Raw genomic sequence first — 16,010 nt, forward strand, 5'->3', positions numbered from 1 at the left:
CTGAGCTCGTGGCAGTGACCCGAGGACTGAGCTGACATTAGCTCTGCAGGAAGTTTTTAATCTGCACATGATTCTGAGATAGATATGCATCACTGTACCTGCAATGCTTTCCATTCACCACGGAACGTTTCAGAGGGCTAACACAGCCACAAACCACAGCAGCTCCACGCTCACCTCACTGGTGGCCTTCCAAAGCACGCACTGTGACAGCGCCTGCCTATCAGGCCATGATCTAAAGAGGGACTTTAATCTCCACTACGTTAATCATTATGACTTTCTATTGGTTTTTAAACCAGGCCACTGGTGACATGAGCACTGCAATACCTCGTGACCAACAGCAGAGAGAGCTCACAGAAGGAAAAAGTGAATCACAGTGTGATGGACCATCACACCACTGCACGGGGATGAAGGCAGGGCATATCCCACCAAAATAGCTCCTGTTGGTCACTGTTAGAGACATGGTATGAGATAAAGCAGTAATGGAATAAAAATGGTAGGGCTGGCTCTGCAACAGTCTTTAGGCACTTAGTTGCTTTTGGGCTTAATTCACAGTAGCTAACCTGAGTTGGGTATCATGAATGAAGATTAATGGAGGTGCCTCTAAAAGGGATTCACAGCAGCCTTAACCTCCCTGAGAAACCTCCATCTCACACCAAACCCCAAACAGGCACCATCCTGCATAAACTTCTGAAGTCCTCTTTTGAGAGAGAAAAAAAAAGTGGTAATAACTGATTTTCTTCAAAGAGGTGGATGACGTCCTGCTCTCTCTGCAACAGCTACCAGGTATGGAGAAAGCTCATTTTTGTTTGTTTTTCTATTTGTGCTCCTTGAATCCCTATCTTTCATCTTAGTGGAGCATGTCACAACCATCAGGCAACAGGCTATTCTGGGCTGAGGAATGGAGGGCATTTGGATCGTCTCATGGAAGTTGTTCTTCACGGGGGTTATTGAAACACTCATCAACAGAGGGGGAAAGTGTGCAGAAGAGAGAGGCTCACACCTAGTGTTCAGGGTATGCTCTTTTTTTCACACAGTTTTTTGGTGAACCAGCGGGACAGCCATAAACCTGCTTAAGAGGGCACAGAGATATAGATTTATAGATCCCAGCAGGATTAGGTTTGAAATAGGAGCTTAACTGCTCCCTGTGGAGACTGATACTGGAAATACCCTGAAACAGACCATTGGGAACACAGGCTCCCCTTATGTAAAAAAACCTAAGGAGACCTTCAGCATTAGCCACCTCTAAGATTAAAAACTCTTCAGGATTGCAATTTTTTGCAATCTACTTTTATCTTGTGACACAGGGTTCTTTATTTTCCTGCCAGCTCTAATCCTCTTGCCTGTGGATTTACTTTGACCCAGGTGTTAGTCAGTTCTACCCTGAGTTTGGAAGGCTGACCAGTTGATTGCATTCTGTAAACCCTGGCTCTCCCTGGGACAAAGTGTTCACCCTATGGTTTGTCCCAGTTAGCAGCACACAAAATGTGAAGTGATGCCTTTGCAAACTCTTTCTTTGTAAGTGAGTGGAACTACATTATAAAAAGGGATTTCTAATTTGTGTCAAGATACCCCAAATTAATGTGCTTGAAAACCTAATTAGTAAGTGTAAATTATGCTTCAGACTCAGCTGGTGTGTGGTGACAGATCGTGATCTCTCCCTTAGTCCATGAACCCTCAAGGTCATGCTTGCTTTTGGGGTCATTTCACTGTATGGGTGGCAGGAGATGAGCCACCAAAACTTTGGTGCCAGTCACCAGCTCTCAATAGTGAATAGGGGCACACTACCTATCCAAGGCTTGCACAAAATTAGTAACAGCCCGGCTTCACTGTGTACAGACTTGCCAAAATCCCAATTGTGTCTGGAAGACCGCAGCTGTGGCTGGCAGGCACGTACTGTCCACCAGTACCACAGGAACTGTCACTAAGTGGCCACCTGGGACTGTGGTCCCAGCCCATGTCACGTTCAAGGGATGTTGGATTTATCCCCCTTTGCTGCCAACCATTGGTGTCCACCCAGCCATTCCCAATTACAGGAACTGTCTACAAAGGCTGCAAGGGTGGGGGGTACGGGCGATTCTCCCTGGTGAAGAAAAGCCAAGAAAAGTAAGTTTGTTTAGTGAAAGGCATTGTCTTTTTCCTTAATGGGGTTGGAGTTTCATTTCCTTTAGCTGTGTCCCACTGGGTGAGGCTAAAATGGCTCTTAAGGGAAATAGTCTGACAGAGATGCTGAAACAATATGTTGTCACCGCCCAGGTCAGAACCAGAGAATAATAGGTTATTTTTACTGTATCACTTAGTGGGGATGGTATCCGAGATCTAAGTCCATCAGATTCCCCCAAGGAAATATATTGTGAAAAAATGCTCTCACAACCACAAAGTCCAAAAGGAGTGGTCCAAGTCTGAGGCATGTGTCTGCCTCCCAGAGACACACGTCTGCCTTCCAGGAGCCACATCTGACTGTGAGAGTACCCCCTCCAGGAAGCTTCAGATGGCCCCAGGAAGCTTTGGCTTCATCTGATGAACTCAATATGGATAAATAAAAAGCAGCAGTCAAGCCTGCTATTTATGGTGTGCCCCTAGGCTGAGCCCAGTCACACTGCAAGAGCCTGATCCAATAGCAAAGGGAAGAAAAAATCCAGACTGGGCCAGGCCCAGAACTGCTCTCACATACACTGGTACAAACCCTCATTAACTGAGGATGGAGTAATCAATTATCAAATTGATGCTGGTGAAATATGGAAAAACAGAACAAGGGATCAAGCATGGGCACTTTGCACTTCTCAAGTATCTGCTCACTGGTGCAGCCAGGAGGCCCTTCCACACGTGTCCGTGCCTTGCACAAATTTCCTCAGGTGAAATGCCCTGCAATAACCCAGGCTCTCCTGCTGCCCCCATGACTGATCAGTCTTTGACGCACAGGTGAAAATATCTCCATAAGAGGAGCACTTTCACAGCCAGCTTGGCTTGGGCCATCCCCTGGGCTACAGCTATCAGGAGCCTGCACCTCAGATAACCCATACCCTTTAAAAAAATACTGGGGATTGAAATGCAATCCCTCATAACACGCAAAAACCATGAGGGGTAGAGGAAGGAGAAGGCTGCACAGAGGGGGCAGATGGTGAGCCATGCCCATGAGGGAAGGCCACTAGCACAGCCAGGAGCTGCTGGTTGTCAAAACAGACACAACTCCCAATACTACTGAACCACTGACTTTTTTTGTCAGACAACCCATGGATTACACATCTGAAAATACACTGTGTTCAGTTTTTGCTTTGGGATTACAGCAATGATCCGCTCCAAGCTTCTTACAGCCGGACACAAGCGACCAATGCACAGCAACACCTTCCAGGAGGAGCCTCGAGGACAAGCACATCATGGATGCCGCCTCATGTAATAGTCACTAAAAATCAAATCTTTCAAACAGTATTTTTCCAAATGCTGATGGAAATGGGAAAATCAAAGTCTGCCTGAACACACAGCTATGTGTTTGTAAATATTTACACATGCTAAAATGCATGCCCTGTCTTGCATGTGAACACCAGAAACCACAGCAAAGTAGATACTTATATTTTGGCCAATGCATATAAACTTTGATTAAAAAAATCAGCATACTAAATTGTTGACTAGAGTGGTAAGTGAATGTGTTTTTTTCTAGCTTCTCTTTCTGTTGGAAAACTAAAAGCAAAGTACACATTCAGTTCTTTTACCTTGATGGGAATGTTGCTTGAAGAATAATTGTATGGCTATACCACTGTTTAATGGACTATTTCTGCAATATCATCATTACTTCTGCTTTCAAGGACCCTTCTCTAGTAAGTTCAGCCTGTGCAGAATGTATATCTTGAGCTTCTCAGTGCTGTCTCATCCTTTTCTGCCTCAATGACTTTTGAAAGACATCAGTTTACCACATTATAATTAATTCTTCTAACCCTGTTTAAGCTCACTGCTTCTTTAGACATTGCCATCTATCTTATTTTCATTTATTTATTTCATTTTTGTCATTTATTTTGTATCCTGCAAATTGAAGTCAACATTCCCTTAAAAACTGAGCTTTCCCAGAACTGCCAATCTATTTGTGGATTGGCTCTTTGAAAAAATTATTATCATTTTACATTCACATTCATGAATATTTCAAAATTAGATGTCCTGATTGCTGGATCAGAGCTGGTCTTCAAATAAGCAGCTTCCACTTTCATTGAGAGCAATGGAAAAACTGCTATTGATTTCAACAGTAGTAGGATCAGGTCCCAAATAAAACTGCATTTATTATGTTTGGCGCGTTTCCTAGGATTACTTGGAACTTTGAAAGCTGTAATTCTTGATGTTGACAGCTCTCCCTCCCTCCCAGGGCAGTGTGGTTAAGCCAATCGATACATGATTAAAATAAACAGCCCCTTGATCAAACTCATGGCTTCAGTGCAAGTCTTTCTGATCTGGAGGGAAAAAAAGCCTTTATGTCTGCCAGCCCTCAATGCCCCACCAGAATCCAAGGAGCACCTGACTTCAGTTATTGTCCCTAATTCATATCCAAGTTCATTCTGCTTCATTGAACAAGATACCCACAATTTCTGAAAATAACACCACTCTCTTTACTGCACACACTGCCTCTCCTCCTCTTAAAAACTGCCTCTAAAAATTCCCTGAACTACAGCTCACTGCTCTGTCTTTAATGGACTCCTCTTTTTCTGTACACTTTTCCCTGGGTTTGGGTTGTTATTTAAAACCTAGAATCCATTTGTCCTTTCTTCTTAGTTTTTGCTCCCCTTCTCACTTCTTCATCATTTCCTTTTCTTTCACTGTGATACTTTTTTTAGTCTTCTAAGACTGACTGGAAAATCTGCTACCGAAAATTTTCTAGGAGGAAAATGAACTTCTTTATTAAGCTGAAGACTACTCTGAAAGAAAAGCCCAGGGTTTAATGCAATTCCTTTTTCATCAGTTGTGGTCTGGACAAAAGGTATCTTTTTTCCCCTACATGCTTTTTTTCTTGCTGCTCTTTCCATTCATGTTCTTCAAATGCTTCAAATAGGCACCATGTCACAGCACTGAGCTGCTATAAAATCCTGCATCTTTGCTCAGATTTCAGCAGCAGAAAATCTGCAGTCACATAATACTCTAGATGCTCATTTTGTTCTACTTATTTATGTCAAAGAACAAAGCGGTTACAACTAAACCCAGAACAGGAGGAAATGAAAAACTCCTTTTCCGTTGTGTGGGGTGGAAAGGAGGAAAATGAACACCCACAAATTCCAATGGATTTCAGAGGGAGCACGACCCTGACCCTAAACAGGGGCTGAGGCAAAGATGATGCTCCCCAGCCTCAGAGATGGAGCCTGATTCCCCAGGAGACGGCACAGGGCAGCGCTGGCAGTCAGCAGGGAGGAGCATGGCATGCAGTGGAGCTCTGGCACACTGAGCCACACTGTCCACACTGTCCTATGACTCTGTCCTGCTGAAATCCCCTGTGGGATTTCAGTGTCTCCTGTATCCCAAATGTCCTGTCTGGACAGCCATGGTGCTCCTGCTCTGTCCCTCCTCAGAGAAGGGGTTGCTCTGGCAAAGACAACCAAGAGGAAGGAGCGAGGGGCTGGCAGAGGCAGAGAGACTGAGGGGAAGCTGCTGGTAACTCTGTGCAGGAGAACAACCAGTTAAAACTTGGGTTTGCTCACGTGAGGCAACTGCTGACCCAATTTAATGCCTCTGGGTGTGCCAGCTCACAGCCTCCTGACTGCCAACAGGCTGGGAAGAAGCACCAGCTTCCCACTGCCATCCCTGCCTGCTCCCTCTGCTCTACCACCTCACCCACTAGGAAAGTGGAAAACCATTCCTTCTCTGGGTGACACCACCTCTTTGTCCTTATGAAAGGGCCCTTAACAAAATGCATTCTATCCATGCGGTGTAGCAAGCTGATGGCTTTCCAAGAAGAAGATTCAACAAGCTGTGCACATCCTCAACTCTTCAGCCTCCTTGCACCCTGAAGTTATACACCTTCTGACCAAGGGAACAAGCATTGTTGTATTTTACTTTCAATTCTGAAGGTCTGCATCCGAATGGGTTGAAATTCTCTATCAAGCATGGTGTCAATTAAATAATTTCTATTGCCACAAATGAACCACATCAAAATCAATTAAGGGATGTCCTTCATCCTGCTATAAAAAAGGCAAACCCCCTAAAGCTCACAAAGTTTATGAACTCAAACAGCCAGTGGTGTGCACTGTGCCTATTGAATTTTTTGCATGTGATTAATAGTGTATTGATCCTGTGTGACACTTCTGCAAGGCACTTGCAACACATGATAATGTCAGACAGCCAATTTCCATGCTACAATAATGGAGCACTGCCCCTGAGCAGGGAAGATAAACAATAAAGTAGTCATTTAGTGAGGCAAATGTGCAATAAAACATACGAATTCATTATATCAAAGTAGTTTTTTCTTGGAGATAAATAATTCCACCCTCACCTCTTTTTTCTTTCATGCTAATTCTAAATTTAGCCTTAAATTAACTGAGTTTACCAATGCGAATGTTTAGGGCTTTCTCACAATTAAGGAGTACTGTACTTTTTCATTATGCTTTCTAACTAAGTAAAAAACAGATGGATGTGTAAGATTACACATTTTTGGAGAAACAAGTAGAGTCTTCTATACCCAGCAATGGCTTTGATCAGCTGTTGCCATACCTGCCTAGGCCACCTCCACACAAAGCCAGAGCTGTTTTTACTGCCTCTATCCATTCATCTTAAACAATAACTGAGGACAGATTTTTATCCCACCTGTGGCAGCTGTACAAACATGTCACACAGCACCTTATTCCCAGAAATCTAGATCCCCACACCACCGGTAGAATGGAACAATCCTTTCTTCTCCTTTGTTCCCGTGCCCCATCTGCTCAACACCTGATTATTTTTTTTTCTAGAGTACATTAATGGAAGGAAGAGTTGTGCAACACAGCTCTGTGGGTGGAAAGCAGCCAGCCAACCTGCACCAGGAAAACAGCTATTACACGCACGCGATCCGCAGTGTTAGTCCCATTACAGGGCTATAAAATCTGAGCAGGTTACAAAGCCCTGAGGGCTGGGCCGTGAGCACTAAAACTTAATGGTGAGAGTGAGCTACTTTTGATTTTAGCCTTGACTTCTCCTCCATGCTGGCAGTAAATATCAGCAAAAATACGACTCACTGACAGAAATGAGCTGTAATCTTTTAAGAAGTGGAGCATCAGCCCTTTGCTGATGAACCAGGCTACTCAGGTGACTGGGGTGCTCTGCCAGGGCACCTCCTCTCACAGGCCTTCAGCCACAGAGATTTCCTGAGCACCTTGAGGTTTAATTTACTGTTGTTGTTTTCTTTCCTTCAAGCAAAAAACAAGAAAAAAAAAAAAGGGGAACAAAAACTTTAGGCGCATGAAGTTTCGCACAGGAAATGAAATGGAAACCACTGACACGGCAGCGCAGCAGCACGAGCGGGTCTGCAGGAGACGTGCAAAAAGAAGAAGTGGCGAAGCTGATGAACAAGCTCAGGGAGAGCACAACTTTGCAAAACAGATTGGTGAAACACAGACTTTCACACACACAAAAAAGTGAAGCTCTGTAGCCACTATGATATTTATTTGCTCTCCTGCAGCTGGTGCCAGGTGCTGGCTTGCACGGCCGGACAATGGAATGTTTTGTTTAATCCCAGAACAGCCTTGGCTCTGTCTCCAGCTGCAGCCCCGTCCTCTCAATTTCCCTGGCTGCCCAGAGCCACTCACTGTGCTCCTGGAGGCCATTTGAGAAGGGATAGCATTATGTCCTACACGCCTTGTAATGGGCATTATTTGATCAAAATAAAGAAATAAAGTTCTGAGTTGCAAATATATCCTTTGGTACTGAGCACTAAACCACCATGTTTTTAAATACCATGTGATTCAGACTGATTCCCAACCAGAGGTGTATTTTCAGTTCAGTTTTGCCATGGGTCTCTGACATTTGCTTTCACAGACCGAGAGCTGTGCTCATTTTTATGTCAAGAGATATGAAAACCAAACAGTGCCAGAGCAAATACTTCACTTTTCCAAGGAAACTAACACATAAACCACTTCTGCATTCCACGGGCTGCAAAGTGCAGAGCACACACCAAGCAGGAGCAAAACCCTGGGCTCACATACTACTTGGAAACGCCTTACAGAATTCACTCTCGAATTGCAGCCTCCAAAGGGAATTGTATTAGAGCAAAGGCTGACTCCAATACAAGACACAAGTATCTGCAGTCCCACCTTCCTACCAAGGTCAATCTTACAGCCTACAGGTACTCCTTACTTGTTTTTTGTTGGCTTTTGCAGGTAAGCTTCCCCAAATACAGCATGTGAAAAGTCTGAGTATTTTTCTCCATCTCTTCTTATCTTTTCAAACAAATGCTAGTTGGTGGTTTTATTGCAAGTTGCTCTTATAGTCCTGGCCTGACTACTGTAAACTGAACTTACTCCTGTTACCAGCTGAGGATTTTTCTCAGTGCAATTTCATCTTTGTGAACACATTCAAATAGGATACCAATATGGCACATTAACTTTATTATCTAAAGTTGTCTTCATCATGACTACAATTAATTTTTACTACTTCGTTTTCTTATGCAAAAGTTAATAATGGACAGGTGGGAAATTGTTTGCAGTTCCACTTTAAACAATAGGCCCCTGACAAGCAGCTGAAATAGTGACAAAACCACTTCACATGCAAAGTAATGGTAGAAAGTGAGAGACTTCCTTTGGTGGACTTGTCTGAATTTCTGGAGGTGACCTTTGCAAGAGCTACATGAACCTGTGATAGCTTTACAGAAGGAGAAATCACCTAGGTGATTCAAAGTCAGATGTACTGCTTGAAGTTCCACATTTGGATACTCTTTGTCCATGAAATTTGACTTGTAATCTATTGCTTGTGTATTGCACAAAGAGCAGTGGAGAAGGGAACTTCAACCCTACTGAGCAACAGTATCCCCCATTGCTATATTCCCTCTACCAGGCACAAAACCCTTTTCACACTTGATAGAGCACTAGCCTGCATCATTTAGGCAGGATCTGTAAGAGGTATGTGGTTACAGAAAAGGGAGGGCAGCAGTGAAAGCAAGTCTACCCTGTTAAATCTTGATTTTAGAATCCTGTCTTGTATAAAAGGGGAAAACAAAAGCTTTTCGTTGCTCATATTTAGTCCTTCTTCAATCCACTATGGTAGCCCCATTTGTAAACTTCACTTTTGATAGAACCTGATGGGAAAACAGGTGTTTACATAAACAATATACTTGTTGATAAAGTAGAGAGATGGAGAGAAAGCACCTTATCTTGTCAGACTTGAAAGAGAAACCCTATGAAATATTCCCATTTCTTTTTCCCACCAAGGGAGTTTTTGAAGGTTTTTTTGCCTTAGAATAGATACATCATTGTCCAAAATCCCCATGGCTGATATGGTGAATCTGAGTGTGATCTTGCTTTCTCTCAGCACAATTAAAATAACATTGTTCTGACAAAGGGCGTTTTTTTGGCTAACATATGGGCTGACCATGAAAATTTGCTGCCCGATGGAGCTGGCAGATGCCCCTGTGCACGTCCCAGCTTTCTGGCAGACAGCTGCAGGGCTGGGAGAGCCCTGAGCTGAGGAGCAGATGCTCTGTGCAGCATTAACTCCCTCACGTGGTTACAGCCACATGAGGAAACCAGCACGTAACGGCCCAGCCAGGGCACTTGGTGGCTCACTAAATCCTAAATACCCCAAAGCTCTCTTCAAGGCTGCCACAGAATGAGATTTGTCACTGAAAAGGGGAAAAAAAAAGGGTGATATTTACTTCTAAATACTTCCCGGTATAATTATGCTTTAAACTCTTCAATTGATAACTTCAGTTGGAACTTACTGAAGATTTGAAGGGAACTCAAGTGAAATCCTGCTACAAATTACAAATAATTTCAGAGATACCCAAATTTCGCCTGCTAATCTCATTTGAGGTCACTGTTTACATCTTGATATTGCTTCCATGTAAGTAAAACTCTGTCACCTCACTGACCTTCAGGAGGTCTCTCCTGCTCCATGCAGGTATGAATGACAGGGAGTGAGGAGTTAATGACATGCATGGCACTATGGCTGAATCACTACAGGAAATGGGCATTAAACAGAACCATAAAGTAATTCAGGGTAGAAGGCATTGCTGGAGGTCACATTGCCCAGCCTCCTGCTCAAAGAAAGGCCAACATCAAAATCAGACTGGCTTGCTGATGGCCTTATCTGCTCAAGCTCTGGCCAAGTGTGGAGACTGTACAACCCAACTCATCCCACTGCTTCACTCTGCTCAGGATGAGCATTTATTTCACATAAACAACCTGAATGTCTCTATTGGACAAAGAAAGAAGATGAGGAAGAAAAGGGAGAGGAGGATTAATACAGAATGACAAGTTGATACCAAATGGAAGACTCACTTTTCTCTCTTCTGGTACTGCACACACACAATACAAGCAGTTGGAAAGCCAAAGGTACTGAGGGGGTCTGTGGTGAGTGACAATGGGTGAGCTCCAGGTTAGGTACAGAAAAAGCAACAGTCCCTGGTGACAGCATATCAGACAATACCCATTTTATAGTCAGAGTAAAACATATTCCTTTAAGAAAACCAAACAAAAAGCCTTACTGAGTGCTCCAGTGCATGCCAAGCAATTATTGCTCTCCACAATGTGTCCTGTGACTAACTGTGCCACAATGAACTGGCATATGGTGCTCATTCAGGGTATATAACTCACACATTAGCTCTGAAGAGCTAATAGTTACTTGGATTCTAGTTAATTTTGGGGGTTTTTAATTTCCCCATGGCAGTGCAATAAATGTCATGCTTATTATTGTATTATTATTATTTTTAAAAAGTGTTTTTAGTGGCAGGCAAAGTGTCATTAACGCCTCAAATCTCTCGTATGCAATGAAAATCAATTCAGACCAACTCTGGCATGCAAAAGCACATAAATAACTGGTAAATACTACCTGTGGTCTTCTGAGTCCAGATTTGACTGATGCCAAGAGCAATCAACTCCTTTTTGGCTGCAAAGGACAGGAGGGCACTCAATACCTTGCAGAAGGCACTCAGTACCTGGCAAAAGCCAAGCTTTCTGTGTGCCAGCTCCCCATGAAAGAGCAAACCATGGAGCACGTGTGACAAAAAAGGTTCTTTTCTCTTGCAAGGGAAGGCAATCTCCCAGAGAGACACAGAGCCAGCTCCCTGTAGGGTGTCAAATACTATTCTGGCCTAGAAAGGGGGCACTCTCTCTTATGAAAGGAAACATAAAAAGTAACAAAGCTTCTCTCTCTGAGTGAGTCTGCCCCAGAGCAGTAGACTAGAAATCTAATTTTCATTATGAAGAAAACATCAGAGAGGCTTAAAAGCAGAGACTGAGTAGTGGCAGAAGAAACTGTGTGCAATTTCAAGAAAATTCTTCTCTTGCAATCAAGATGCCTCAAATGAGCCCAGGCTGACCATGACTTGTGAGGACAATCAGGAAAACATGGCTTCAAGAGAGTTCTAATGGAGCTTTCCACCCTACCCAGATGACTTCATGGGGGTAAGAATCCTGTAGAGGTAAGGGCTACTTAACACTTGTGTACATTTGACAGAAGTACACTGAAGCCAGTGCTATCATTAGCAAAAGTGGAGCAGAAAGATGGAAGTGGCTAATTCAGATTTTGTCCATGTAGGGACTCAGAGCTGCAGCAGAAGTGAACGGGGTTGAAGGCCAGCAGGGCTGATTCCTGAAAAAGAGGGCCTGACTTCTGGCATAATTTGCACAATAAAGCAATAGCAATGCTACTGGAATCAACAAAACTATGCTGGAATAAATCACTTGAGAATTATATCCTGAATTTGTATGTCTTTGAGCTAATTTCATAGGTATAAAACAACATTAACATCTCAAATGTGACTTGGAAGGCAAAACATAAACACTCTAGCCTAAAGCTCTACTGCTCTGTTCCCCAAGGACACAATTATTCCTTCAGTGGTTTCCTGTATAGACCAAATGCAATTATTATCAATACAAATATTTTTCCCTGTGTTTTTGCTTTACAAAACATAAATTTGGACTGTGTCATCTCAGGTTTTTTCTTTAGCATTTAACACAACAGTGATGGAAGAATATGGGCATGACTTTACTATGAATGGCTGTGGGGAATAAGGACCTGCTCTGCCTATTTCCTCACCTTGAATCTCCTGAACTCTTTTTTTGAGTGGGAGATAGCTGAAATTGTGCCTGAACAAAGACTCCCAGCATTTCACCTGCATTTTTTATCACTACTCCATAGGTTCTTTGCTAATGGTCACAACATATTCCCCATCTCCTCATAAATATCTTTATTAAAATATTTGTTGCATCTCACTCAGCTACCTTCCTCTAGGAATGTGTTCAAGAAAAGGAAAAAGTACATAACAATTAAGTAGAGCTCAGGCCCTTTTCCAATCAAAAGTCATATTCATCTATGCAAAAATGTCAAAGACTTCATTTCACCCAGGGAAAAAACCCCAGCATTTAGGTAATAACCACCTTCTCCTCAATGCAAGGACCCTCCTGCCAGAGAAGGAAATGCTGCCCTTGACCAAATCCCAAACATTCATTCTCTTATTGGCTAATTCATGACAGTGCTAGCTAGATTTTCATTATAGAGCATTATTTGTAGCTGCTGTTTTCATGAAGCAGCTGTAATAAACAAGTGAGATTTATGTTCCTTTTAAAATTGCTTGAAATAATTAGCGCTGTTAAATTTAGACTCTGAAAAAATCTGAGTCTACTGATTTTTCTATTTTTTTAATAAATACAGAAGCTACAAAGCAATCTACCACCATCAGTCAGGCCTGGGTCAGAATAGTATGTATGCCACATAGCAGCCAAAATGTGTTTCAGATGAGGAATTAACCTAACTTCTACAAACAACCTTTTAAAAGTAAATGATGGTTGTGCTGAATGAAATGTTTTAACAACTGCACTGTGTGCTATTTTTCTCCAGCCTAAATGCAGACAGGGCTTTATTTTATCCCTGTTCTGGTCTGCACAGGTACAAATGGGCACCCTGGATGTGGATCACACTGGTGAGATCAATGGAAATCAGGATCAATACCGAGATCCAGACCCAGACCAGAACTTTGCAGCTGCTTCCTACTTTGATTTATGCGCATCTAAAAGCCCTGACCCACGTCAGACATTCAGATACCAAACCCAGAGCTTGTGGTTTGCCCTCATCTCTGCATCATTTACTTTTCCCACTCATTGCCCCTTGACCACAGCTGGCTGTATTGACAGTCCAGACACTTATTTAGAATAAGCAAACACGGTGCCCTCTCCAGCCCAATTTGGCTGTTTCACTGCTGGTGCTGCACTTCACGGCCTGATCCAACAAACCTGCTTTGTAGCACAGAACAAACATCCTCTAAAAAGCTTTCCACTCATACTTGGGGTTTTTGGGTTGGTTGGTTGGTCAGTTCTGTGACTCACCAGCCCTACAGTATTTTTTGTGGTGCAGGTGCCACCACCTCAGTGGTCCAGGTTTCCTCAGAGCAGTGGGAAAGACAAGATGAAACTCCAGGGGTCAGGACAGAACCTTAACAGAGAACCTTCTACAAGAGAGGTCTAATGTCCAGCAGATGTTCAGCTGACTACAGCCCCAGGAGAGGTGAGGAAAAAATGATTTGCTATGGGAAAGACCATCATGCCATGCATAGGAGAGGTACAGAAACAATATTCTTATTGTATAATGAGGAAAGGGACAAAATGAAGACAAGGAGAAGGCTAAACCTGCCAATTTTTATGAACTTTTTTAACTAGAGGAAGGAAAATCAGGATATACAAATAAGAATGATGAAGCTGGACTAACATGCAAAAGACAGCTGTAATAGGTATCAAAATATTAAAATTTTAAGTACTTTTCTCTACATATGGTAAAACAGTAACAATTTCTATGTAAATGATAAAATCCCAGGGTGTTAAAATAAATAATGGCATACTGTTTCAAAATATTCCTGGATAAAATAAGTGGCAAGCAATGGGATGGGCATTTAGTGCTAGGAAGCATAAAGCCCAACATCCCAGGAGAGCAGTAACATTGCCTGAGGAACAGGTAGGAAAGCCATGAATCCAAGAATAACCTAAAGGTGACTGCAGGTAAGATTAGCCAAGTAATAGAGTTTCTCTGTGTGATGCTTCTGAGTGATGCAGAAGGGTCAAAGGCTAAGCTATTTCTGGATGTGGACAAGGGAAGGGGTGATAGGAAATCTAAAGCATAGTGCTATGTCAAAACAGCCACAGTGAACAAATTATGAGTTGTTCAAATCTCCACAGATTAGAAAGGAGATAGAGAAATTAAAGGAAATACAAACAAGGACAACAAAAGTGATCTAAGGAGAGAGTAAGAGAGCTAAAATTAATATGTTCTATAAAAGAGAAGACTCCTGGGTTGAGATCCAGCTATAAATACCTTCCAGGTACTGTGTGTAGAGGAAGGTAATTAATCTAGCTGAAAAGATAGTAAGACAAGAAGCAATTGCTTGAATTTAGGAATGGAAAAATTCAGGATATATAATAAGAAAAAGTAGTTTGAAGAGACACATCTGCTCAACAGGGAAGATTCCCAAGGTGAGAGCTAAGGCACACTTACTGTATGCAGTCCAGAAGAGATTGTATAAGAATGGGGCTCAGGGAAATTTTGCCATCCCAACTTTCTACTGTCCAGAAAGATCACAACAGTCCAACTTAATGATCTTTTAGTTGTGTTCTTTTACAGGTTATCTTCAAGACTGGTTCCCTATTTAAAAAAGCCCCAAAACAGCACTCAACCTATACATCCAGGTAGTGACAATACATCTACACCAGAGCTCAGAGCTGGGGGTGAAGCACTCCAAGGAGCATGGCAAACCTCTCTGCCTCTCTTCTGCCTGTGCAGTGGTGTGGACAATGTGAGTATTGGGTGCTGGGCATGAGAGAGTCAGCAAGAGCAAAAATGCTGACCCAGACCTCAGATTATGCTAAGTCCCTCAACATTGAGGTCAAAGGCCAAAGTGGGAACTATCTCTTGTGATACTCGTGGTCTTCCTCCGCCTTGTGTTAAGACATTCTGCACAGAAGCTTTCAGTGTCACTGCATACATTAGGTACTTTGATTTATGATTAACTGAAAACCAATGCTAGCAGTGTTCAACAACTCTCAGGAGCTCCAAATAAAAAATAAAGAAGAATATAAAATTAAATCCCCAAAACATTTGCAACAGACCTTACCATTTTCAATGACAAATGGGTACACACAAATGTGAGGAATATAAAACCCAGGTACCCTTAATACCCTCCCTTAAACAAATCCCATCCCAACTGCACTCACCAATCGGGACTTCTGTCCCCTCCTCAATGTAGATGGGCAGTGGTGATTCCTCCATAGGATGAGGCACTGATGGAAAGTAATGAATTGTGGTAGTATTTGTCGCAAAGAGACTAAAATAAGATGGTCCCTTTCTTATCATTACAACTACATATGGCTGGTTGCTATCACAAAGAGCCCCTTCTCGGAGTGGTCACCTCCTGTCACAGAGACTGGCCCAAGCCATGGCCTGAGGGGTTAATCCCCACTGAGCTCTCACTGCCACAGGAGCCACCTCAGAACAGGACCTGGGAGAGATCCCTGTCCTGGATGCTTCACCATCCTGCCATTTCACTGTAACCTCCATGCTCCCATCCCTGGCGTTTAACTCTCTCTTGGAAACTCCTACCATTGTAGAAGCCAAGGGAAGCCAATGCACAGACAGGCACAAACAGAGTTATCAGTCAAAGTCATAATATTTCATGCACAGAACCAGAGGAGGGAGGCTCTGGTGCTCAAAGCTTGCCGTCAGCCATCGAAAAGCCACAGCATGTGATGGAAGGCTGCACTGCAAATGGCCTCTGGACCACTGACTTCTCATTACTCATTTTAGAGAATATATACTGGACTTAGGAATTTTCTTTGGGATACTGCAGTCCATAAGCAAAACTCCCCAGATCT

The 16,010-nt window shown here is 42.9% G+C and overlaps 1 protein-coding gene across 6 annotated transcripts in view; it reads right to left on the minus strand.

Moving 5' to 3' along the window:
* The window catches only part of SLC6A6 (solute carrier family 6 member 6), an 88,196-nt gene that overhangs the window by 30,225 nt on the left and 41,961 nt on the right, over nucleotides 1-16,010 (minus strand). Inside the window, exon 3 of one of the 6 annotated variants that reach the window (XM_054280717.1) lies at nucleotides 15,354-15,419. The exons of 4 other annotated variants lie outside the window; for them this stretch is intronic. In XM_054280717.1, coding sequence (XP_054136692.1) covers nucleotides 15,354-15,419 — 66 coding nt within the window. Of the gene's footprint in view, nucleotides 1-10,983; nucleotides 11,003-15,353; nucleotides 15,420-16,010 lie in introns of those variants that run through there. One more of the 6 variants, XM_054280716.1, reaches the window with a different exon arrangement.

This window comes from Melozone crissalis, unplaced genomic scaffold (genome assembly GCF_028551555.1).
Source record: "Melozone crissalis strain CALT ecotype California unplaced genomic scaffold, PUWL_Pcris_2 ptg000029l_1, whole genome shotgun sequence".
Lineage (NCBI taxonomy): Eukaryota > Metazoa > Chordata > Aves > Passeriformes > Passerellidae > Melozone > Melozone crissalis.